The sequence below is a fragment of the Antedon bifida genome, chromosome 11, assembly GCF_963402885.1.
Source record: "Antedon bifida chromosome 11, ecAntBifi1.1, whole genome shotgun sequence".
In the NCBI taxonomy this organism is placed as follows: Eukaryota; Metazoa; Echinodermata; class Crinoidea; order Comatulida; family Antedonidae; genus Antedon; species Antedon bifida.
In genome coordinates, this window is record NC_136236.1 from 14,152,032 (window position 1) to 14,179,122 (window position 27,091).

Here is a 27,091-nt window from a genome sequence, read left to right on the forward strand (position 1 = left end):
TACAGAACAAAATTCTCTACTATTTGTTTATTGTATAAGAATAGTATTTCACAAATACTGTAACATTTTCATGTATATTATTGTATTACTATACATACATTATATTAAAAATATATAGAGTTTGATAACAATTCTACGCGACTCTACAGCTCACTATGTATGTCGGTCGGTCGGTTGGTTGGTAAACACTAACTTGAGCAAGCGACTGTTATTTATGGCCCTTTAGTATTTTGAGTTGCTCTACCAAGTTGGACTTGTTTAGCATTTGATCCAAACTGGAGTGTACTAATTGACTCGCTCTGGTTCTTCTCATCAGGACTCACGTTAACAAACAAACATGCCTACAAATAAATTTAGTATGAAGACATTACCTAGCAATGGTTTTTTTTCATACATATAAAAACAAAATTGATCACACTATAGTATAATAATTAACTCTGAAAAAAGACGAGGATATGAGGATATTGGACCACTTGGTATGGTTCAACTCCGATTGGATAATGACGATTGCACCCTTGGAACTACAGTAGTATCAAGAGGAAACCATGGGCCAATGAATTAGTAATGTTCAAACAAGTTGATATGAAAGAATCTTTTTAATATCGAAATGTTTATCATTGTACGTTTTTTTTTTAATATCACCACACACATGTACAAGCATTACAGTCTCATTCATGTTGGGTTGGGAATTAAAAGTTGTAGTTTAAATTTACCTTAGAATCTCCGCCCAGTGATGGTTGAAGTAGATGTGTTAATTTTGAATTTCTATAAGGTATATGTAAAGCACCTGATTTTAAACCTGAGAAAACCTGCAACAAAATTAATAATTACAATAGCATTAAAAGTATATCCACAAGTAACAATACTAAATCAAATTTATATCAATTGGTCAGATGTTTTTAAGTAATTCTTGGGTGAGATGCAAACCTACTATACGACCTCCAGATCACTAGCTATGGCTTTCATACATGACGTATAGCTTTTTCGAAATAGTTATTATCAACATTATATTTGTAAGTTTATAAATAATATGAAAAGTTTAGTGTACTGTACCTGTCCAAGTGACGTAAGTGATTTATTAATAGCTGCGGCCTCAACTAGTCTTTGTCCAGTGGCTTCTGTTTTACTTATCCTCTCTGATCCAGCCAAGTCAACCAAAGTCAGAGATCCAAAGCTGGTCGCCTTAGAGATCTTGTCCACACCCTCCACAGTCAACATCAGCAGCAAGTGTGAACGAGAACTAAGGGAAACAAATAATAATAGTTTTTAATGATAATAAAAGCAGACAGTATCCAAAGGTATATTCGATAATCAGACTCCTTGCTGTTTATATGCCGGTAGTGGGAGCAGATCACTGTGAGGTGTTTGCATGTGACCAGTTAAATACGTCTATATATTTAGCACTTTGAAAGTCAGCGATAGATGTGAACATTAGTTAAAATATGTCTTCCAGCTGAAGAAATTTGTCAAATTTGGTTTTCATTTTCAGATGGTAGTAAAAAAATAGATTTAAATTTGGACTAAAAAATAAGAAAAATGTGCACCTCCATCATAGAAAGCAAACACACTGTTTTACAATATCAAAGTGTATTACCTTGTTGAATTCATTTTAGTAGATGCCACTGATCGATTCCTATCTCCTATTGCCATGACCTCGGTAATATCCCCTTCATTGCCAACTTTGAACTCTTTCAGTCCTTTGATTGTTAGCCTCTTCCCCTGCATCCTGATGTCTAGCGCTTCTTTGCTGTTCTCCGACAGTAAATCCAGTACATGCTCATTGTAAACTTCAACCATAGAAACCTATTGAAAAAAGTGTTATTTATATGTATTAGAATTGTTTTCTTTGTGTATTTTTTGGTATAAACAAGGCAATTTAGCAACAGGACGCTGAGCTCGGCCAGATCAAAGGTTTACCTCTAGTTTCCAAATTATCAGTCTACAACCAATCCCCCCCCCCCCCCCCAATAAGCGCTTGACTGATTTTTGATTGGCTTCCTCAAATATTTAGTGGGTACCAAAATAGCACCATCCATAATCCATACACTTATTGATAGCCTTGCATCAAAATGAAGGTAAACATAATTTCATGGGAAAAAATAGTTAAAATAACTGTTAAATGGGAAATATTCTGTCTACAATCAATCAATTTAATTTAAAAAATTAGATGCCTATTTAAACTTTAAACTAAAAAAATCAGGTCATATGGGCCTTTCAAAGTACCAAAATACAATTAAATATCAATAAAAACGAATCAACATAATTATGGTGTAGAATTTGATGGCTTTGATCTGTGCTTAGGCTTCACCAAATTTATACAAAGTCTGTTACGATAGCCTATCTTGGCAAGTCGAGCTCAGCGTCCTGTTAGATTGCCTTGGTATAAATATGTTTTTTCTTTTGTGGGTGGTTAGTTTTTGTGTTTTTTACCTTTTATATCATATCATTTGTTTTACCTGACAAAAACATTTGTATGGTATATAAAAATTAAAAAACAATAGCACACAGCTAAAAAAGTTTTGAAGTTCAATTAAAAAATATCTCTGATATTAGTATAAATAGTTAACATATTAAGCAGAAGTTATTATTATTATTTACATAGTTTTATTTACTGTCAGTTTTAAGTTTGTTTATATATTGAACAATGAGGAAATGTATTTTATCAACTAAATTAATTTTTTAAGTGTTTGACAACCAATTAAATTTCTCTATGTCACTGCCAATCAGGTTGTCTTATCCCGTCTTCAGAGTGTATGAGGTGGCGCTTTCCAAGCAAATGCTATACACTGCAATATTTTGTCGCACTATACTGTATTCTGTTGTTTGGTCTAATTTTGTTGTATTTTAGCTTATTAGCTGGTGTGGTGAATTGTGAAACTTGTCTCGTGCTTTTGTGTTTGTTGTTTTACTTCAATCGCTCTTTCTGTGCCTAGCCACACCTGCTAGTCCTGACAATGTTGTTCGAGTGAGATACACGGGCGAGGTGTTGCTCGAACTATGTCAACAATGCATCCTGTGATGTGGTCATTGCTGGAATTCCGCTCGAACTGTCTATACAATATGGAATCGACGTTATAAAGAAATGAAAGAGGGGTAAACGTGGTGGTATAAACAACGACTTCGTCTTAGACCTAACATACTTCCACCGCCTTCAATTTCAATTCAACAAATACAAGGTCAGTAAAAGATAAAACTGAAGAACTGGGTGCTCTGGTTAAATTTGGTCATGCCTTTCGCGATGCCAATCTCATTTGTATCACCGAAACGTGGCTAAATGAGCATGTATCTGATAGTAGCGTAAATGTTAATGGCTACACATGTGTTCAGATATTACAGTCCTTAATAAAGTATGTACTATAGATTACAAATTGTTGTCGCTGTATATGTGCCAGGAAATTTCTCAGTCACTGCAGACGCTATAGCTGAACTTACTCATAGTCTGCAAGAACGTTCCCCGGAGAGCTCCATTTCAATATTGGGCGACTTAAACCAATACTTCAGACAGTATGTATCATGTTCAACAAGAGGAAACAATCTCTTTTTGTGAGGAACTAACCAATGTTAGTTAGTGTGGACTTAAAATAGCTACATGAAATTTAAAATCCACTATAAAAAGAGCAAAACAGAAATTAAAGGATTTTGTTGAGAAAAATTCTTAGTAAGAAATGTTGGAATGATGTTAAATCAGTAATTGGGTTTCAGTGAGGAAAGCCTTGCCAGTTTTTGTTAAATGAATTTTACTGTCGGTTTGATAATGACATTTTGAGGGGGAAAATATTAGCTTCTGTAAGAATCTGAATTATAATAGTAATCATGTTAATATATCTGTTGAAGACGTTCCCAAACTTTTGCCTAAAATTAAGACTAATGATGGACTGGCAAGTATCTTGATTAGAAAATGTGCTACACAAATTCCCACTATCTTCCTGCATATTTTATTATCATTTCAATTGGGTGTTGAAATGAGGTTCATGTGCTATAGTGTAGTGTTGGATCAGTTTCTGTTTCTCGTTGGATTTAATCTTTGGTCATAGCTTTTGGTATTGTGTGGTTGATTATGAAGTTAACGTATTTGTCTTGTGTTGCGTCCATCCCTGTTTTTTATCGGGTGATAATTTGCAGGATTCTAGCTTCCTGGTCTGTATTTGATCTCAAAATTGTAGGGTTGGAGTCTTAATCCCCATCATACAATTAGTGCTTCTGCCTTTGATTTTGGGACTCCACAAATGGATTTCCAAATAAGTATAGGTGGAAGTGTTTTGCTCGTTCAGTTTGAGAATATTGGCTTTCCGTGTCAGATAGTGCCCTACTTCCATATCTGTGGTTGCGCATCGTTGTTACTATGTGACCTGTCGATAGGCCAACCGGGCTTGCATCTGTGTCAATTTCTGTAAGTTTTGTAGGGTCTAAGTATGCCATTACTGCGTCTCCTGTGAGGATGTGTTTTAGCTTTTCTTAAACTTTGTGTATGGATTTGTGTCAATTTCCACTCTACATCCTTTCTTGTGAGTTGTCTTAATGGTTTTGTTATGGTTGCAAACTCTGGTACAAATTGTGCGCAGTATGACGTTTGTTTGAGAAGATGTGACCATAGAAGGATATTGAAGATGCATTTATCAGTATTGAGTTTCAAGCCTTTTTTAAAAATCTTTTGAGTACATCTCGTAGGCTTTCATCATGTTGCACCAAACACTATTATATCATCACTCATGTTTTGTGCTCGTGGTATGCCTTGTAAGATCTCCGCAGCTGAACATACAACAAAATTTAGTTTTTTATATCTTCTTAGACCAACGAATGTTGCAAATGTTGTGATTTGATGTATATAGTTCCAATTTGTGGTACCCTGATTTTAAATTGAGAATATATTTTGCACCGTTCTAGTCATGAATGATCATTGGGGTCACATGTCTTTCCCTCTGAATGGCTTCGTTGGCCTGTCTGATGTCGATGCATAATAGCCTTTGGGATAATTACAAGTTGTGACACCCATGGTGTTGTTTCTCTTCTCAATTATATTTTGTTTTTTCCACTTTCACACATGAAATGGAATCAGTCTGTGTGCTTGTTTCTGTGGTTGGATACTTTCATCAATGTGTAGCTTAACTTGGTAGTTCTTTAGTTTGCCAATGCCACCAAACACTTCTGAGTATTCATCAATGATCTTTGTATTTTTTTCCTTATTTGGAGTGTGTTGGTCATTGATTATCGTGTTTGAATTAGGTCAAGTTCTCTTGCCATTTTGTAACTCAGTAGTCATCCTGTATCGCCTTTGACAACATAGCAACTGCTATCTTCTGGTTGCTTTCAGTGTGTGCTGTGAATTCTCCCAGTATAGGAATAGTCGCCTTTGTACCATATGGATGGATTTTAGCTGAGCATTCTGGAGCTTCGGTCGGTTTCCTTTATTCAATTTACTGAGGCTCCTGTGTCTAGCACTGTCATTAGGTTGATATTTCTTCCATCTACATGCAAAGTGATGCCAATTGTTGATGGACCCTCTGTATTATTTATGTCAACTATGAATACCCATTCGTCATCTAAATCTTTATCATCACCTGACTGTTCAACCACTTTAAATTGTATTCTCTTTTTTGTTTCGTTTGTCGTCAGTCTTACTAACAAAACAAAAAACTGGAAAAGTGGTTATTCTTTTTACACTTGTAGCATGTTTTTCCAAATGACGGGCATGAGGTTTTCCCATTTTTATGTGGAAAATTGCCTCTACAATTTCTGCATTTTGTACCAGTCTCCTTTTTGTTCTCATAGTGAGATTTCTGCCTATGTTTCTCAACACTTTTTTCTTGAGATTTCTGCTTATGTTTCTCAACACTTTTTTCTTGAGATTTCAGATGTTTTTAATCCTCTTCCCATATCTAATAGTTAGTCTAGTGTCATATTTGTGTCTCTGAATACTCGGCATCATAATATCCCTGACAGGCAACTTTGTATTATTTGGCTTTGTATTTCTTTATTGGTGTCACCAAATTCACAATATTTGGCTAATGCCCTCAACCTGGTTACATACCGACGATTTGTCTGCATCTGGATGGAAGGCGCCTAGTGTTGTTGACAGCATTAACGGATTCGTTGCCATCTCTGCTGATGTATATAATTACTCCTAGGTACTCACCGATCTATTGTTTAGCAGTGTATTGTTTATTTTGACTGTATTTTGAATTTTATTATTGATTTTCCTTCATCGCCATTGAAATGAAGTTACACAAACTCACGTTTGTAGATAACCTGTTTATTTAACTATAGGTGGCGCTATTACAATATTACAGGTGTTATCCCCTCGATCTGGAAGTGCTCATTAACTGTGTGCCAAAACTCCAAATGTGAGTACAGTAATTTAAATGATTATCGACCTATTTCCTTGACATATCTGATTGTCAAGTCCTTAGAGAGATCTTAATTAAGCAAGTTGTCAAACAAAACTTGATACCTTGCTTGCAGGGAGCGTCGTGGTGTGGAGGATGCAAAAGCAACCTTCATCATATCAAACAAGGCCATATACATGGCTGCAGTCCCATGCTCAAGTTAGTGTTTACCGACCGACCGACCGACATAGTGAGCTGTAGAAAAACATCTTGAAACCCTCTTTATCACGTGCTTCTTCCTAAACTCGTTTGGAATCAACCATCGCATTGTTCTTTGGATTCGTGATTTCCTCTAGCTCAGATTCCCACAGGTCAAGGTTAATAATACTCTTGCCTCTACTATGTATAATAGCACTGGCTCTCCTCAGAGATGTGGCCTTTCCCTGTTGCTCTTCATCCTCTACACAAATGGCTGTCTGAGAACTGCATGGTGATCCTGTATGCTGATGACACTGTTCTTATCAGTCTGGTAAATGATGACCGCCCCATTAGAAATTATTTTGGTGACGTGAATCATTTTAAAAATTGGTGTAAAAAAACAGACTAGTTCATAAGCTTCTTGAATTAGGTGGCGAGCTGATTACAGTTTTTCCCGAGTATAAATATCTATGATTCTTCGTGTAATGTCTTTCTGTCGTGTCAGTCGGGAGGCGAGCTTCTCGTTAAAGAAAAGAGAATGTTAGATAAGATCACCAAAAGTACAAGTCGTGGAGTCGATGCTTCTGTTCTTGACTTCAATTATGATGCAGGTGTTCTCTCCATGGTTAAAGGTATTATCTCCAAAACGACCACCCTCTTTATAATGAATACACTTTTCTACCATCTAATATTAGTATCCATCAACCCTGTCGTCGTACTAAATGTTATAACAAGTCATTATAATGGATCTGATATTATCTTACCTTCAGAGTGTATGATATCTTGGAACGTTCATTACACATTTTCAAGAGCTCTCTGATGGATCTGATATTCACGCCAGGATCTTCGAGTGTTCCCATCATTGTGTATGTTTTTCCTGCTCCTGTTTGACCGTATGCCATGATGCAAATGTTGTAGCCATCTACACACGATGTTATGATTGGTAGAACCTCCGAAAATACCTAAGATTAAGAAAGAATATTTTAGGTTGACTTATATAGTTGACTATGAGTGGCTAAAACTTTCTTCTTCGAAACATCAATATTCTTTTGGGAAAACACATATTGTACCACAAACCTAACTGTATTAGTGTTTACAAACAAATGATATAATACTTCTTGCCATTAATTCTAAGTATTTTAACTAATGCCAATTCTTAGGAACTTTGTTAAAACGGTATGTAAAAAGTTGAAGAAAGATTCTTCCGTATATTTATGCACTTATCAATTGTATGACCCACTATACGACACCCGGGAGAGGTGCATCATTTACAAATAATTACTGAGGGTGCGTCAAAAAACCTAAATGGTACATCACATCAATGAACAATGGTGTGTCAATGTCCGTTTACCAACTACCATATCATAAACCACATGGTCACAGTGTGCCAAAATGAGTGCGTCATGGTCACCTAAAGGCAAGTCACATTTTGTATGAACAGGTGGGTCATGGTATTCATAGGGTATGACGCACATCGGACAAATGATGCACCTCTCCCGGGGCTTGTATAGTGGGTCATAAAATTGACAAGTGTGCAATTTCAAGTTGAAAAGTGAATAAAATATAATGAAATTGCCTGAAACGTACTCTAATTTCATCAAAAATAAATTGACATTGTTTTAAAGTTTTAAGCACGCGTACGCATGTGCTATGCACGTATTTCCATATGAAGAACTATGAAAAGAATAACTATTGAAATAGGTAAGTTTTCATGAGAGGATGGAGTGTAATGGATGGAACGAGGAAGTTGGTTCCAGATCTCTGGTGCCTGAGCAAAGAAGCCTTTAGCCATGGATTTTAGGTTTATTCTAGGTGGTGTTAGTATAAGAGGATTCGTTTCAGAACAAAGACCTCTGCATAGTGTGACATATGTGGGACAAGATAAAAGAAAGAAATTGAATACAAGATAAAACAAATTTTATCCATTTTCTTACCTCAGTTTGTTTTGACTCTGGAGTAAATATTTTATCAAATTTGAAGCTCATTTTCTTGCCAGCTGCGTTATTGCACACAATATCTTGATCTGATGGAAACTTATGACAATTTTCAGTTCGTTGATCAAATCGCACACGACAAAAAACCCGAATATTTCCTCGGAGTTCTTGTACCTGGAAATAACAAAAAGAAATTTACTGTTAAGTCAAAACAAATAAAAAATGATTATGGCAACTTTATCTTTATCATCTGCGCATGTCCATGGTAGCGTGAAGACGTGTGGTGTTACAGCTCAGCAAATATAAAAGGTGAATAGAATTTTTATGATTAAGTAGACATTCTTCCAATTATCTGTTAGTTATGGTATAGGAAACACAATGGATAATACTAATACTAGTTTAACCAGGCGGCAGAAATATGATATTCGTAGGAGGACAACTAAGCCTGATTCACCGGTGACAGGCATAGTCATAGAGGATACATGTGATACAATCTCTGCTGTTGATCCTCCTGGGGCGATGGGCTGACCTTCCAGAACGCAGCTAGATTTGATTAATGAAAGGCTGACGCTGATACTTGATGAGTTAAAATTATTAAAGAAGTTACAGGATAAGGAATTTAAATGCATCAACGAAGATGTTTTTGAAAACAGAAAATCAATGGAATTTTTGTTAATACGAATTTGAAGAATGAAAAACATCTCTTACACAAATGGTATACAAAGAAGAAATAGCTGAGGAAAAAAGTTGATAATTTGGAAAACAGGTCAAGAATAATAATGTGGTTATACACATTGTTGGCCTTTGAGGTATATCATGAGGTAAAAGTGGTTCTGGTGTCTGAGCATGTTGGTGTTCTTGACATATTTCACAGTGTTTTACTAGCTTGTCAATGTCGGCGTTAATGTTGTTAAAAAAAACCCAGATTCTTTTGCAAGTATAGCTTTGTTTTTTCTTGTCTGTGATGTGTGCAGTTGCTTTTGTATCTCTCTTTGCATGTGTGCTGGGATGATGATTCTTTGGCCCTTTAATATGAGGCCATTTTCAATTGACAGCTGATCACGGCACTTGTGACATGCCTTCTGGTCAACCAGAATGATTTCTTGAGAGATTTTAACACTGCGTCACATGAAGTATAGTCGATGAGCTGTTGAACGAACGAACCATATTCACTCGCATGTCTAGCTCTAAGATTGGTAGTCTGGATAGGCCATCCGCTAACTGGTTAGCCAGATTTTGCATCGAGTTTGGAGAACCAATTTGCTTTGGCAAGCTTATGGTTGATCACGTCGCCAGTAGGAATCCTATGGATGGGAGAAGTAGCTCTCGATGTTTGGGATCTAGACATATTCTTCCATCTTGTTTGGAGTGAACTGACCCATGTCAGTCATGTCATGTGAGTGTGAAAACATGAATACCAGGTCTGTTCTCAAGTTGGACTTCAAGAGTTCCATGTGCCTCAGTGCGTTTCGTGCTTTGTTAATTACACCGAATGAAAATCTATCATATATTTCATATTCATCATGCTCATCTTGTGTTTCTCAATGTTTTGCCTTTCATGCTGCATTCTGTTTAGTGCCGGTTTTTCTGCGTTGCTGGTTTCTGGGTTGCTGGTATGGCCCTGATTTGTTATCAGTGTTTGTACATTTTGTGGTAATACAGTATTTGGTCCAGTGGCCTATTTTGTTACATGCTCCACCTCAGTGCTGTTGGTGCCTATTATTAATTGTTCTAGAGTCCGTTCATCAAATTCAGAATTTACTATAGGCCTAGCAGCAACTTGGCCGTCTTCTATCTGGTTGTTTGGCCTATCCATGCTGGAGGCGTAGCCTTGTTGCGAAATTCTCCACAGATTCATTACTCTCTTGTTTTAGTCTACTACTACGAGAGAGTCTATAGTTTGTTTTTGAAAGTGTTTCTCTAACATTTGGAAAACATATTGCTGATTTTTGTTCTGCTTCTGGAAGATTCCACGAGTTGTATAGTTTTAGTTCATCCTGGCCTAGTCATAGTAATATGTACGTCAGGGTCGTCCTTGGCCTGTTTTGCTAACGGGCCGCGCAGTACTGGCTCAGCATATTGTTTAAATAAATGTACTTCTGTTACCATATCGACAGCTTTCCCATTTGTTTTTGGTGTTGCCATCATGTAAAGTGTTGAACTTTAATTGATGTGATATTTGCACATGTTTAATTCGTTTGATAATAAGAATAAGATGATTTTAATAGAAACATGAAGAACGGTAAAAACAAGAGGGCGCTATCATGTTTTATGTCATATCATTACAACAGCTTGATTAAGATCTGTAGTTATGGTTAACATAAGCATTGCCTCACTTAATGTGAGGGGTATTAATCAAGTTTAAAAATGGTGGGACATTTTTAGTTAGCTTAAGAAAAGTTCATTCAATATTCTGTTCACAAGACACCCATTGTGCTAAAGAGCAAGAGTGGGGATATACTAGTGTGTTTAATTCCTTTAGTAATAACAGCAGACGGGTTGCAATTTTATTCCAAAACAACTTTAAGGTTAAAGTACATAAGTATATAAGAGATCAGATGAAAAGAGACATTTTTTGGCAATTCATTTGTCGGTGGGGGATAAAGATTTAAGTTTAATCAATATACATGGCCCTAATCGGGATGATCATGCAAAGATTTTTGGCATGAAACTCACCCTGATATTAAGCGGTACTCATGGCGTCAACCAACACCTTTAAATCAAGCTAGATTAGATTACTTTCTAATTTAATTGAAAGTGATATTTCTATGCGCGGTAAAGGTTTCTGTAGAAAAATGTATTTTTTAAAAAATGCGACTCTGAAAACATTTGAAAACAGCTTGACTGGATACTACAATATGCTTGTGAAAATGCTTTACTTGTTTTATGAAAAGTAAACACCAACATGCTTTCCGTTCTGCTTGACAACTCCTAGAGTTTTTCCGAGATGTACACACGCTTTGGATGATAGTGATCCGGTAGATGTTATCTATCTTGACTGTAAAAAGGCATTTCATACTGTACAACATGAATGTCTCAAAGCTAAACTTCAAGCAAATGGAATCAATGGAAGAATCCTAAACTGGATATCTAACTTTCTTAGCTGAAGACAGCAATGTGTAACTGTGAAAGGTTCTCTCTCATCCAAGCAAAAAGTAACTAGTCGTATCATTCAAGGTTCAGTTATAGGACCCGTCCTTTTTCTCATATTTGTAAACGATTTACTTGATGACATCAAATGATGATTAAGCATACTTTCTCATACATGGACCAAGATATGTTTCTTCCTCTTTATAAGACACTTGTTAGAAATTAATTAGATGTTTTGCCCTACTCTGACTTAATTTGTACTTTATACTAAGTACATTTGAGAATACTTGTGAACAAATTTGCAAGTAGTTCTCGGATAAGACTCGCTACAATTACAACCCTTGTTAGACCGATCATGGAATTTGCAGTACAGGCTTGGTCTCCTAACTTAAAGAAAGACATCATTAAACTTGAAAAAGTGCAAAATACAGCCATACGATTTAATGTTTAATGTTTTGGTATCGGAAAATGTCTCGATGCATTAAATACACTAATTTTGATAGCTGAAAGATTTATATTCAACTGTAAAATTTCAGTATTTTAACAAATTTAAATTCATTGTTTTAAAGAAATATTGAAATAGAAAAATATATTGCTTTTGGAAATGATAATATGCATGCATATAACCTAAAATGAAAAAAATTAGGAGTATAGTCTGCCATTTAACTACTCATGATTTGTCAAATTTGTTGATTGTTTTTTTTTATTTTATTGAGGAGAATTTTTGTTTGTTTTTTGTTTTGTTACCACAGCTGGTGGCACAGAAAAATTTATCTTTTGTTTTGTTATAGTGTACATCTTCGATGGTCTTTTTAAAGGTCCTGGTGCAAAACTCACCTGATTGTAGAGAAGTTTCCTTTGAATACATTCCTTCTTGTAGAGTATTTTAAGGTCCTCAAGATCCTGATTAGTTGTGGTTCCAATACTACTCATCTGCAACAGGGCATCACAAGCTTGTTTTAATAAACCACTCAAATCTAATGGCAAAAAAAATTAAAATCTTTGTCAGAATCTAATCTAAAACTCCTATTGAGAAAGACATACTACTAACACCTAAGGGCATGTCTCTTTCATCAATCCAAATGACGTGTCTGGTCAAACCCAATAATACGTCACTATAAGCTTGTACATGGCGTGTTTCTCCAACCCAAAGGGCACATCTATCAAAACCCGAATGGAGTGTCTCGTCAAACCTGAATGGAGTGTCTCGTCAAACCTGAATGGAGTGTCTTGTCAAACAGAATGGTGTGTCTCGTCAAAACAAATGGAATGTCTCGTCAAACTGTCTCCAACTGTCTTATTGTACTGTTTATTTTTCAGCTTAAGTATTTGTATGATTTACCAGCAAAAGATGTTTTGATGTCATTTTTCAGACTACGTTGAGCTTTGTCCAATGCTTTAGTCTGCTTTTCAATTTTCTTTAGCTTGGCTTCATCAATAACTGGTCCAGTTGCTACTGGGTCTTTCTAAAATAGAAAGCAATAGAGTTTAGTAACTCCTATCTACTACTCAAACCAATACCATCATGTTGATTAAAAGAACACATTATGTTTATGCAGTCAAAAAAATTTCTTATTTTGTGCCTCATTGATTCAGAACATGGCTAGACCTATGTTTTTTCGACCTAATTTAAGGTCACACACTACATTTGATGTAAAAATACTATATGCGATTATTTTTTTCATCTTCAAACGGTTTCAAATGAGAGACATAAGTTGATTCTAACAATTTAAGCAGCCCACTATAAATACCAGAATGTATCGCGCACGGATTGATATTTTCATAGTATGATGTGATGCACCCACTTTGATCGATAGTGACAGGGTAAACACACATGTTCCGGCATAACCGAAGAAAGCTACTTGCATTATTTAAACAAGCAATACTTTAATTGGACTTGTCCATCATGCGAAGCGATGAACTTAGCTAGCTTGTCACTTGGCACAGACATTTTAAAATCACACTATAGTTCATTACTTAAAAATTCTGATAGTGAAAGCTCAATAGACTTCAAGTAAAAAATATCTTCAAGTCTCTAAATTAAAACTAATACTAGACGTAAGACTTTTGTACTTAAATTCCCAGACTATAATTCTGAAGCACCAAAACCAAAATAAACTGAAGAACAATTGTATTAAAATAGCTATTATGAACTGTGGTAGCATTAAAGGTAAAACACAGAACTTGAGGTGTTTAATGAGACCGAAAAACAGATATCATTCTTGGTACAGAGTAAATGGTATATCGGATCAGCAGAATTATTTCCCTCAAACTTTACAGTCTACTGTAAAATAGAAAAACGTGAGGTGGCGGTGTATTCATTGCAGTTGATAAGACCATATCATCCAACTGTCATTCCGACCAAAAGACAAAGATGTATTTGTTGGGGCATACTCCAGTCAAAATACAAAAGTAAAATTACAAAACTGTATTAAATTGAATTGAAGAGAAACTGGTGAGCTTTGTGAAGAACACAAACTTCGACCAGCACAGATGAAGTTTCCACAGCCTTGAAGCCGTCAGTGGACATGGATGCATCCAGTAGGATTGACACATCAGCTGAATCACATTCTAATAAATGGCAAAGTGGTCAAACTGTTTAAGAAACTGCAGGGCTTACAACACAGTTGAATTAGACTCCGACCATCAAATCATCAGCATTTTGCTAGTGTGCAGCCTTAGAACCACCAATTGAAAATTAGGCAAGATGCTTTAATCTCATTGCCTTACCTGAGGGTACCAAATGATCAGCAAGTGCTGGATGGATCACCCTCATCAAATATGGTTAAAAAAACAAAAACACCTCTAAAAAGGCCAAAGTTTGACTGGATAAAGCTAAAAAATTGACGTTTTGGCTCCATTCCTCTTCATTATTTTGGTAGATTTTCTGCTGACGAAGGCCACATCAGATCTCGACTCTTGAGATCGAGACAAGATTCAGCTGAAGTATTGAATGACCTGAATTTCGCTGACGACATTGCACTACTTGAATGTACTATTCCCCGGGCTCAAGCTCAGCTGACCAACACCGCAGCCGCAGCAGAAGTCCTTGGTCTCATAATCAGCGTAGCCAAGACAGAGTACATGACTTTTAATTGTCATCCTCACACAACACTCAAAGTTTATGGTGCACCCATCAACCATATGACTGACTTTAAGTACCTTGGCTCCAAGAAGGCATCTGCTGCAAGCGACCTCAAAAGAGCATTAGTGCAAATAGAGCTAGAACATCTGTGGAGAAGTTCTCAACTCCCCATCTCTTCTGAAGTCAGTTTCTTCAATACTACCTGTGTAAAATCCAACTCATTTGCGACTGTGTCTCGAACACCGTTGTATATTCCATGAACAACTCTGAGCCCCTTATCAACTGTGAAAGGAAGCAGCTGAGATTCCTTGGGCACTGTCTTTGTCTGCCAGAGGAAGAGCCTGCAAGAACATACGCTCTCTATATACCAACTCATCTTATTCAGCCTATTTTTAACATGTTCTAGGGTTACGATACAAGCTGAACAAATAGCCTCACTTGCTCAAGATCGAAGTGCCTGGAAAAGTCTTGTAATCGCCTGCTCCGCAGCATGAAGGATAGATAGATTCTCATCCATGGTCCAGATGTGTAGAAGACAACTAGAATCATTTAAGGAAAGCCTGACTAAATTAATTGAAAAACTTAATTTAATAAAAAATAATTAGGTGACATCCAAGACCATCGTTGCTGATTACAGAACTGCTTAGGCATTGTAGAAAGAAAGAGAGATGCTACATTAAAGAAAAGATTCAAACTGGATTACCTTCTGGCTGGTATAAGTTTACCACCGTAAAAAGTATGTGCAAAAGGAAGTCTGTAGAGGGAAACGTGAGGGGACATGTTTGCATACAGCCAAGACCATATATATATAGACCAGTCTCATTGAAAAACATCAGATCCTCAATAAAAATCAGCATGCTTTTCACAAAGGCCTGTCATGCGAAACCAAAGATTTTATAGCTGAAGGCTAGATCGCAAACTTTAATGTTATCGCAATTCAAAAAGTGATTCTTCATTAACAAGGAGCCAACAAGATGGTGGCTGCAATCGCCCAATCAGATACGCAGTACGAACTACTATACGCCTGTGTTGAGCGTATCAGCACGAGAACTAAACGCAACACAGCGTGTTAGGCGTATTACTTAACTCCAGCAAGTTGGGGAATGAGGTTCAATCCAATCCATGCGTATCTCCAGAAAAAGAAACTCTGGAGAAACAAATTACTGCATGCTAGGTATCAACTGAACTGACATCACCTACCTCGGTATCTTCATTTAAAACAACATGAGTTGGAATAAACAGACTAATCAAGCATTAACAAAAGCAACCTGAATTTCATAAAAAGGAATTTCTACGCAGCATCAAGAAGCGTAAAACAAAAACTATTTAACACTGGTCACACTGGCCACACCTAGAATACGGTAGTATTGCATGGAGTCCATTCACAAAGAAAAATATTACTTCTATTGAAAAAATGCAACAGAGACCTGCTCGCTTTGTATACAATAACTACTTCAAAAGTAGCAGCGTGACTGATATGTATAACTTTAGAATCTAGACGAGAGATAAATCAGCTTACATCCTATATAACATTATTAACAATAAAATCAACACAAATCCAACTGTTTGCACACCGAATTTGGAACCCCCGGCTTTGTGAAAATGATTAGGTTCGCTTCATTTCGACCCTCTCTTTTGCTGACACTCACGTTCTTAAAAGGCATTTGGTAGCATACATGGCTTACACACGTTTAAACGGATTACATTTAATACCAGAACGAGGACAGTGTTTTCTTACAAACCAGATAATACCGTAATCACTGTATTTTAGAATACATTTTTCTTCCCAACGTTTTCAAATTTAGAAGCGAATAACTGATCCGTATATATGTCTTTACAGACACAGTAAACATTGGGTTCTTAGTGTTACAGACAAATGCAATTTGTGTGCACGTATACAGTAGTGCATTGCGTAGCGGGCTACCACAATGTCACAACACATTTCACAAGAAAATATTTTTCTACAAGGCCCTTGTTTTTAGTCTTTGAGTTCGCTCTTGTCTGTGAGTGACAAACATACTCAGCCTACGACAGGCTATTGTTTATTAAGGCTATCCTAGCCAACTGTTGCCGTCCGTGGTTATCGCTATGGCCAGTCTAGTTTTTAGTTAAGTTCAGAACGTCTATGAGTAAATGCCATGCGCCAGTGAGGCAAAGGGCACACCACAATAAAGACAACCGGACACGTATGACTCAAGTAGAATAAGATCTTTATTCGTCAAAACCAAATATCACAATAACATAACAACCAGCGGCCATAGTGTGTCAACCCAGCTAGAGGCGCTAGACTGGCGATGGTTTTAACTTACAACTTAATGTATGTGGCAACCGCCGTGTGTGGCTGTACTGTGCCAGATTAAACAAATAACAAATTTCGTTTGTTGTTGCATGGGGTTAGGGACAGAGATGAGATCACATCATCTCTATTCTCATACTTACTATTTTAGTCTTCATTCGAGTAATAAGTCTGGCAGTTGGAGGGCGCTCTTGCTGTAAAGATGTGACCTTTAAGTTAGTTGTTTTAACCTCGACCTCTAAACTGGTAACTTGTTCTTCCAAAGAATTAACCTGTACAAAAATATCAAAATTTCTTAAGTATCGTAATAATAATAATAGATTTTATAATAATATTTTGAAAAAATTAAAGGATGTAGATTAGATTTAGGTGACAGGAAAGGAACAATACTGAACTCTCTGAAAACTAGAAACTTTCCCAAAACCAGGTGCCAAAATCTGTTTTAATATTAAAAACCCATTTAACCTTTAATTAACCTTGCTAGCTATGCTAATCAACGATTAAATATTACAGTTAATTTGCTGCGGTTAGAGACATGGAGTTCAAAGAGCAGGATTGGCAGCAGTGCTTTAGTATAGACAAGCGCGTTGAAAAATCAGTTGTCACCGTCGATACGTATCCATCTATTCATAAATCTATATCCAGCCCAAAGTTTTCTGATATTGAATTGTTTATTCATTCGCTGTTTATTCAAATACATACCTGAGCTATCAATGTGTCATTATCAGTCACCATCTCACAATGTCTCCTCTTAGTGGCTTCATGTTGTCTAGACTAAAACAAAAATGACATTTACATTGAAATATTTTATTTATACTGGGCGACATCTTCATTCGAAGACAGGTCTCCCAGAGAGCCCAGTTATGATCAGTGGCTGTGATGTACTAGTACACCGTACTAGTAACCCCCTACTCATCTCGAAAGATGTATTAGGTTCTTTAAAGTGCACATGAGCTAGATATGTACATTCACTCGTTCTACCACCAGAACCATGGAGCGAGTGACCCTCGAACCCTTACGATGTTGTGATTACGAGATTCCAATGTCTTAACCACTTGGCCACTCACTCATAACTGCTCGGCTACTCACGGTCAACAACAACTGTTTACACAACTAGTTTAAAAAGGCAAACATCAGTTTTTTAAATTTTCTTTGGTCTTCCAACAGGTATTTTTACTTTCAAACAGCAGACATGGAATTCAAACCTCAGCAGATTTAACAGTTTTTTACAGTCACACAGACCTAAAGCCTGAACCTCACTAGGACGCAGCGCAAGAACGTATGAGAAACATAATAACAATAATAATAACAACTTTATTTAAAAACAGATGCAACACTTGAATCACCATATTGGTGTTTTTCACAAGGCCGTTACTTATTACAAAACTATTTATACTATTACACAAGTTATCATTTACAGTACAAAAACAACAACAACAACAACAAAAAAAGATTTCATGAAAAAATATAGAGTTTCAAGTATATTTTATCTTTGGTCATTTATCATTTTTTTTAAATATATGTATATTAGGAGCTGTAATTGCATTTGAGTTTATAGCATTTAAACTGTTCCATAGCTTTGCGCCAGAATACGAGAAACTTTTCTTTTTATACTCAGTGTTTGCCTTATGTAAACTTAGAATATCTTTTGATCTAGTATTATATGTTTGTTTGCGTTCATAGAATCTGTTTCTTAAGTAGGATGGTGTCAAGTTATTCATTATTTTATACATTGTGACTGCTTCGTTGTAATATTGTTTTTCTTCTAAATTAGGCCAATTTAAATCTTTGAGCGCCTGTGAGCTAGAGTCATACCTAGATGTATGTGTAATTATTTTAGCCGCTCTATTTTGGAGTACTTGGAGTTTATATTTGAGGGTTTGGTTACAACGACCCCATACTACATTGCAGTAGTCAAAATGGTGGGCTATGATAGATTTGTACATTAATGATTGAATATTTTGAGGGAAAATATTGCTGCATTTTTTTAGATAGTACAGACCTGATATTACTTTATTTTTCACCTGATCTATTTGTTTATGCCATTTTAAATTTTCATCGATAATGACACCTAAATGTTTACAGTTATTTACTTTTTCAAGTTTTGTACCGTCTATATTAATATTAATATCCATGTTAATCAATTTATTTAATTTTTGATGTGTTCCTAAAATCATATATTCAGTCTTTTTAATGTTTAGACTTAATTTGTTACTTGCTAACCATAGTTGTACATGTTTTAGATCAGTATTTACTTTGCTTATTATATCGTGTATGTCTTTAGATGCATAATATAACGCAGTGTCATCTGCGTACATGCTTACATTTACATGAGAAACTGAGTTAGGTAGATCATTAATATACATGATAAATAGAAGGGGCCCTAATATTGATCCCTGAGGGATTCCACAAACACTATTAGACTTTACCGAATCAACATTGTTAATATTAGTAATATGTGTACGATTTGTTAAATAATTTTCAAACCATTTGATAACATGATTAGCAAAATTAAAATTGTGTAGTTTTTTTATTAGTATCTGGTGATTAACAGTGTCGAAAGCTTTTTTGAGATCAAGCATTATTAGTCCTATGTATTTACCATTTTCAATACTGTCAATCCAATCTTCAGTTATATTTATTAATGCCGATGATGTCGAGTAATTTGGCCTAAATCCAGATTGTTGATTGTATAATTTAGGGTTGATTTGTGGATAGAGTTGGTCAAAGACAGCGCGTTCAATAATTTTCGATAAAATTGGTAGTACAGAAATTGGCCTGTAGTTAGATGGTTCACTTCGGTCGCCATTTTTAAAAATTGGGCATATTCGTGCATTTTTCCATTTACTTGGGAAGTCGCTGGTTCTTAGAGATAAATTAATTAAAAATGTAATGGGTTGTACAATTGAGTTGATTGCTAATTTTATTAGTTTAGCAGGAATTTCATCAGTTCCTGTAGCCTTTTTGTCAGATAATGATAAAATTTGTTTATATACATATTCCTCGTCAACAAGTGTGAAATTTATTTTGTCTTCACCTTGATTTGGGCATTCATAATTTACATGGTTATTTTCAAATTGAGGAATTTGTTTAGCTAGGTTAGGTCATATGTTTGCAAAAAACTCATTTAAAGTATTAGCTATCTTGTAAGAATCTGTTTCAAGGCCATTTATTGTATTTATACTACTTATAACACTTTTTTTATTGTTAGATGGTACAATATATCTTATGTTTTTCCAGATTATTTTGGAATCTTTTGTATTTAATTGTTCAGAGAAATAATCTTTTTTTGATCTCCTGATATCGTAATTTACTTTGTTTTTTAATTCACGATATTCGTTCCATAATTGAGGACAATTTTCTTTACTCGCTCTTTTTTGAGTCACGTTTTCGCATTTGTAATATTACATTTTTTGTGAGCCATGGGCTATCTTTATTTCGAACCCGTTTTTTCTTTAAAGGTACATGTTTATTAACAATTTGTAAAAACTTGTCTTCAAAAAACTGCAGATCGTCATTCACATTTGTATATGAAGTTATTTCATGCCAATTTACATTTAACATATCAATTTGTAGTTTTTCCTCATCAAGGTTATTATAGTTCCTTTTTGTTTTATATTTATGGTTATGTTTTGGTTTTTCTTCTTTACCAATGACAGCGTAAGTAGCTGAATGATCACTAATTCCTGTGTTAAGTACACCCGAGGAAGAAATTCTGTTTGGAAAGGATGTATAAAAATGATCAATCAGAGTTTTACTTTGGTTTGTTATCCTTGTCGGTTCAGTTATAATTTGTGTTAGAAAATGGTTATTAGTTATATCCATTAATTTTTGTGTATAGCAAGTAGGGTTTTGTGAAAGTGTGTCACAATTGACATCTCCTATTATTATTATTTCTTTGTTTAGACATTCGTTTTCTTCTAAAATTTGTTCAAAAATATCTAAAAGTTGAATTTTTGAGTTTGGTGGGCGGTACCATGCTATTAAAATGATTGGTTTAGTTTTTGGTTTACAAAGTTCGATTACTACTATCTCAAGCTCCATTTTCATGAAATCATTTCTTAGTTTACAAGTAAAACATCCTCCTCTATTTACATAAACTGCAACCCCTCCCCCTTCCCTATTTCTGTCATTTCTATAAATATCATAGCCATCAATGTGTATTGATTCATCTTTAATTACATTATCTAAACGTGTTTCATTGAGTGCTATGATATCAATAGAATTGTTGTTGATTAGATACTTAAACTCATCAAATTTGCTTGGTAGAGAAACTATATTCAATCCTAGGATACTTAGACCATTATTTAAAAATACTTTACAATTTTCAGTTAAATTATTATGTTCATTTAGCGAACAGTTATGTTGATAGTTAATTGTTTCATTTTTATTTGAATTGATCGTATACGTTAAATTTGAGGCAACTCCGGGTGGTATAGTATCATTTATATAAGTTTGTTGAGTGTTCACCTCGTCATGGGGATTTTGTTCTAATTCATTGTCATTAATCGTAGAATTTACGGCTAAACCCTCATTGCCTATTTCCTAGTAATCATAAAATGCTTGGCAAAACTTAGCCTTATGTCCTACAGAGTTACATTTCCAGCATGTAATCGGTGCCCTATGACGACATATCCTCTGCACATGTCCACTCTCACCACAGTTGAAGCAGGGATTCAGAGCTTCCTGGTTGAAGGATGAAACAGATGAGTATCGTTGTTTGCCTTCTGGGTGTCGTTGTCTCGCTGGTGTACGTATTACTTGCACTGCTCTATTAATACTTCTTAGTAGGACTGATGTACCTTTCTGGTTGAGGTGTAGGCCATGTCTTGTAAAGTAATTTGAATGTACACTGTGTGCATCTGTGAAATAGTTGGTATGGTCAATGTACATATGGCCAAAAACCGTTTGGAGCATATCATTTGCTTCAGCAATTTGTCTGTTAAAATTTGTATTGTCAAGACGAGGACAGATTCCCGAGACGAGCACCTTTCCAGGTATCCTTTGTTGCAAATATGTTGTTATTTGAAGAAAGTCTTTGTGAAGTTTGCTAATGTTAAAATCTTCTCCACTACAATCATTTGTTCCAGCATGAATTATTATGTTAGTAACATTTTCCAGATTCATATGTGTTACAGCATTGTAAAGTTGGCTAACAGTAAAGCCTCGCTTTGTCCTGACTGATGTATCACTTAGACCTCTTGTTTTAATTAGTTTCAACATGGAATCTCCGATTATCAAATTTGTTGTCTTCACAGTGTGAGATGCATTATCATTATTTTGGACGTTGTATGTTGAGTTTTGGATGGCTTGATCAGATTCAGGAATTAACAGCTCAGGTAAAGTGGGGAGCTCATCTGCCAGTCGAACAAAATGGTTACTAGTTTGGATCTCGTGATCATTACCATTCAGACTTATTTCCTGGCAACAGTTATGAATAGGCTGATAAAATGTGTTGTGTTTTACATCAAGCTCTGATCGTAGGCTAGTAATTTGTGCCTCAAGGTGTTCATTTCTCTCACTTAGTTCCTTAAAAGATGTCGAAAGTTGGGCAAAGTTAGCGTGAACAGTTTTCAGATCGTGTATTTGTTTCCGTAGATCATTTATTGTGTCATCCTTACTTTTCACTTTGTTTTTTAAGGAGGGTGTCAGATCCCAGTGCTCGGGTGTTTGGGTGACTATATTGGTTGTTCTTGTTGCAATTGATTGTGTAGAAACTTCACGAATCTCAACTGAAGAAGTAATCGTAGCAGCATCAAATGTTCTGGGATTATTAGTAAATCGCTTAATTGGTGTGGAAGCCGAGGGTGTTGTTAAATAAGAAGGCATACTTAAGATAGATAGCTCTAAATCCCTGAATTCCTTCAAAATTGATTCTTCATCGTCATTGTCAAATGTCCGATTAGCTGGACACACCAGGCTATTAGATATGAGATTTGCCATAAGCAAACCAATGACAATGGATGCCTTGCGATTGGTCAAATACTTGCATCACACTTACATACAGTATGACCACACCACCTCTGTATTGCAGCAATACCAAGATGTAAAATGATTATATTATTTTCAACATACCAACTCTGCAAGCTTTGTCTGCAGGATAGATATCTTATTATCTTTCTCTTTCATCAGTTTACTATTGACACCTGCAAGTCTGTCGGATGATTCCATTACTTCTGTGTCGCCAATCGTATAAAACGTAGCTGCAGTGTCATCAACGTCATAGTTACTCTGGCGTAAAGCAGCAATTATATCGTACTTATCCTGCCAAGTTGGCACTGAATCCTACATATAAAACAAAGAAGCACTGATGAAATGTTTCTATAAAATTATGTCTATCTTAATTGTAATGACACCATTCATTCATTCATTCATCATATGCTGATGATGTAGATTTTTTTAGTCTAAACAGCAAGCATAATGTAAATGAATTAGAACGCCATCTATCAACTTTCAACTTAAATGTAAATAAAGAAAAAACAGAACACACTATCGTAAGACGAGAAAAAGAGGACATATAAGAATAATGGAGAAACACGAAAAAGTAGGATCGCTCCTTGGGGACAGACAAGACATAATTAGAAGAAAACAACTAGCGCGTGTAGCAATGACCAAACTAAACTCGATGTGGCTTCGAAAAGATAAAATCAAATTAAAAATACGTATCAAGCTGTACAACTCACTAGTTAAAAGTATATTACTCTACAACTCTGAAACATAAACTCGACACATTTCACAGACAGCAACGTCGCAAAATCATAGGTATCAGGTTCCCAGACAGGATATCGAACATAAATTTATACAGAAGGACAGGAACAAAACCGATTTTATTAGAAATAGTCGACGCAAGATGGAGACTATTGGGTCACATACTTAGACAAGACCCATGTACACCAGCCAACACAGCAATAAGCTATTATTTCAGCAACAGTACCAATATAAAATTTCGAGGAAGACCGAGAACCACCCTACCAATAACTCTCAGCAACGACCTACTCACCCTTTATAAGCATAACACAGACATTAAGTATCCCGGACAATTGAAAACCAACCCGTTTACTAGCCCATCCACTTCATCCACAATATTAAAATTGATGATTTTCCTGAGGATGACATAGATGATTTGGCTTTATTGCAGGCAACAGAACTTGCAAGCCCGGTACTCGACCAACCAAGTGGCATAGCCGCAAGCACGAAACCCAGCCAATCAAGTGGCATAGCCGCAAGCCCGGAACACAACCACCCAAGTGCCTAGCCGCAACAGGAAATAGTGAAATAGTTTTGAATAATAAATAACTATTAAAATATTGCATACCGTACATTACAGTCATAGTAAAATATGTACTAATGATGCTTTACGTTACTATTCAGTTTGTTAGGTGTACTTTAAGTTTCAAAACTTATCAAAAAGGTGTTTAACAATGGTTTGATGAATGTATATGTACTTGCGTTTGCTCACATATCTTTATTAGTATTAAAATATAAAGGATTTCAAAGAATTGTGTACTTTTCTGTACTGACTCACAATCATTGCTAACAAATAAAATTATGAGTTAAAATAACTATTGAGACATTTGATAAACATGCAAACTGCCTTAAAATGTCTTGACTTGTTTAGAGAAATCAAGTAATGCATTTTCTCATGAACTAATTGTCCAAAAAACTTCATTTTTGTACAAGAGGCAAGAGTTATAATTTTTGATTTGTAATTTTAAAACTTAATTAGATTTATTGTACAAGGTATAGTTAGCTATTGTTAGTTGAAAGGCTGGTTACATAACCTGTACACCAAACTCGTATACACATGATTGTATTGAAATTAGCTTAAATCACACAGCATTAAGACACACACTTTTGGTGAAAATCGTGTCAAGGTGAGGAGGCCAATTTTGATTTGGCCAAGTATCGCGCTATGCGCGAGGGCTAGCCAATGAAAGATCAGACTGGAAGAAACTGGTAAAAGAGATTTACGGAGCAGCCCAAGCGGAAATGTCGGCAGACTTTTCAGCGGAAAGGCAGTAATAATATATATAATAATAACACCATTCATTTAAAAACATTTTGCATCAAAGCCTTCAGAATCTTTAGCCAGGCTTTTAGATACAATACAATAAACACTCTCCTTACCTTTATCTGTAACAGAAGAGGTTTGATAAAATCTGTATGCTGTTCCCATGATACAGGCATCTTAATCCATGCCCCAGTCGCATCATCAAAGTAGCAATGAATGTTGCGCCTCTCCTAAAGTTACAACAAAAAAGATCAAAAAATATCAGCAATAGTTTACAATCTGTGGTGGACTGCATTGAGATTTATGCCTGTCATTGGCAAGTTAGTAAACAAACCATATAAAATAAGCCTGATTAAGGTCTCAAATCGCTGGTGGATTAATTGTTGCTGATTTACTACTTTTAAAAGGCTATTAAGACAAGAATATAATTTAAATGCCACATCATATTGTTATCCTTTGATTATTAACCTAGTCCCTCCCTCCAATTAAACATAGGCAACTAGTGGGAAAAGTGTGATTAAACATCTAAACTGGGGCGCTGCTAAGGGTGCACTTCCAATGCTACACTCTGTATGTTTAAACAAAAATATAAATAAGAACCTCAAATATGTAAGTTAAGACACGTCCCCTTGTTGGGTGTTGCATGGTACCAGCTCTATCATCCACACTGGATCCAACAGTTCCAGATGAAACCTCAATATCACTCAATGGTTGGTTATGTGAAGAAAAATGTTGGGGTTGTTGAGCAAGTGGGTCAGCAGCCAGTGGACTGCTATCTTTGATTGATTGTCCATCTCTTTCAAAGTGTCCCTGAGAATACCAGAAGTTTGGAATTGGCTGCCATTCCTATAACATAATTTAAAACATTTAAAGATTTTAGTGCTCACAATAACACTTTCCAAAACATTGAAATGAATCTAGAAAAGGCTGTTTGTGTTTCATAACTGAGCTTCTGGTAAATTTAAGATTTAATGCCACATTTAAGAAATGGTGAATGATCGAGTGTCCCCTCATTGTTGATGATTTTGATGTTACAATTTGAGTATTTTTTAATAGTTAATCTTTAACCTCACAGTATAAACAAATCAATAACCTGAGTGTCAAACGAGTCCATGTAGAACCGATGACCACCTTGGTTGATGCAAGTGTAAGTTCTACCATTTTGGTGATAAAATGTTTCAAATGAAATAACTTCATCATCCTGAAATAAAAACAAAACCGAATTAATTAAAATCAACAATGTAATAAATTGTTTACACATCAATCAAATTTAAGTTTTTATCTATTCTATAAAGTTCTGTCCTGTTTTTTATCCTTCATTATTGTTTAATATTACAGACAGTAGAATACCCTTTTTGGTAAACCGTCAGGGGACACTTGAAACAAACGAGAGACAGTTTATGTTTTAATGGGCAACCCTATTTAAATTCAGAAGACGCCACATCAAGTGGAAATAGTTGAATCAGTCTTCTACTGTGCTAATTAACATTTGGTATAATAATAATAATGATTTCTTGTATATGTACCTCCATGTTCTGGATTTCCTTGGCAAGACTGTTATTTGTTCTATAAACTGTTTTATTTACAAATTGAGGCCGAAAAGCATTCACAACTCTGTGTTGTTGTTGAGTAGATTTACCAGCTCGTTGCCATGAGTTATCATAACTGTGTTGTAATGTCTGGAGACCACTGTAAAAATTATTATCAACTGCATCATTTCTTGGTGGACCACTAAATTCTGGAAGTGTTGCTCCTCTGTACTTTGTCATCTGTGAGTTTTCATTATTAGATTTCTGACCACTTTGATCATCAGCTTCAAGAGCTAGACTTCCACAAGATTTCGGCAAACTTTCCAGCTGGTGAGTTTTAGTTATATGACCATCTGATCTCTCAAGCATTGATAACTGTTCAGGGTCACTTTCTCTATGTCCATTTTGCTTGGATCTAAGAACAACAGATTGTCCAATGCTTGTAGTACTTTGTGGGTTTCTGTTGGGATCTTTTACATCTGGATCTTCAAAATTTGAAATTTGTATTTCTTGAAATTGTTGGTGCTTACAAGGTTTGGATTTTTGTCGCCTTGTTGGTTTGGGTTGCATTACATCAATTACATTTGATTTTCTTGAAGAACCAGTTCCCATTTAATCTGGATCT

At 35.6% G+C, this 27,091-nt stretch overlaps 1 protein-coding gene across 1 annotated transcript; it reads right to left on the reverse strand.

Annotated features, from left to right (window-relative positions):
• Positions 1 to 80: 80 nt before the first annotated feature.
• On the reverse strand, positions 81 to 27,091 carry LOC144855963 (uncharacterized). Its single transcript, XM_078713931.1, has 15 exons — positions 26,464 to 27,091; positions 26,031 to 26,138; positions 25,538 to 25,783; positions 25,054 to 25,167; positions 23,002 to 23,211; positions 17,629 to 17,700; positions 17,070 to 17,198; positions 12,888 to 13,011; positions 12,383 to 12,522; positions 8,456 to 8,629; positions 7,286 to 7,483; positions 1,595 to 1,803; positions 1,054 to 1,240; positions 714 to 809; positions 81 to 341 (listed from the first exon to the last, which is right to left on the reverse strand). Exons 1-15 carry the CDS (start codon positions 27,076 to 27,078, stop codon positions 213 to 215), a joined length of 2,751 nt encoding a protein of 916 aa, XP_078570057.1. The 5' UTR covers positions 27,079 to 27,091; the 3' UTR covers positions 81 to 212.

What these genes read in the sequence shown, in the direction of transcription:
- LOC144855963 (XM_078713931.1), bottom strand. Translation starts at nt 27,078, where the DNA reads ATGGGAACTGGTTCTTCAAGAAAATCAAATGTAATTGATGTAATGCAA. An exon ending in CATCAAAACATCTTTTGCTG is followed by an intron (nt 12,523 to 12,887) that starts GTAAATCATACA and finishes TTTTGCCATTAG; the next exon opens with ATTTGAGTGGTTTATTAAAA. An exon ending in ACTAAAATGAATTCAACAAG is followed by an intron (nt 1,241 to 1,594) that starts GTAATACACTTT and finishes TGTTTCCCTTAG; the next exon opens with TTCTCGTTCACACTTGCTGC.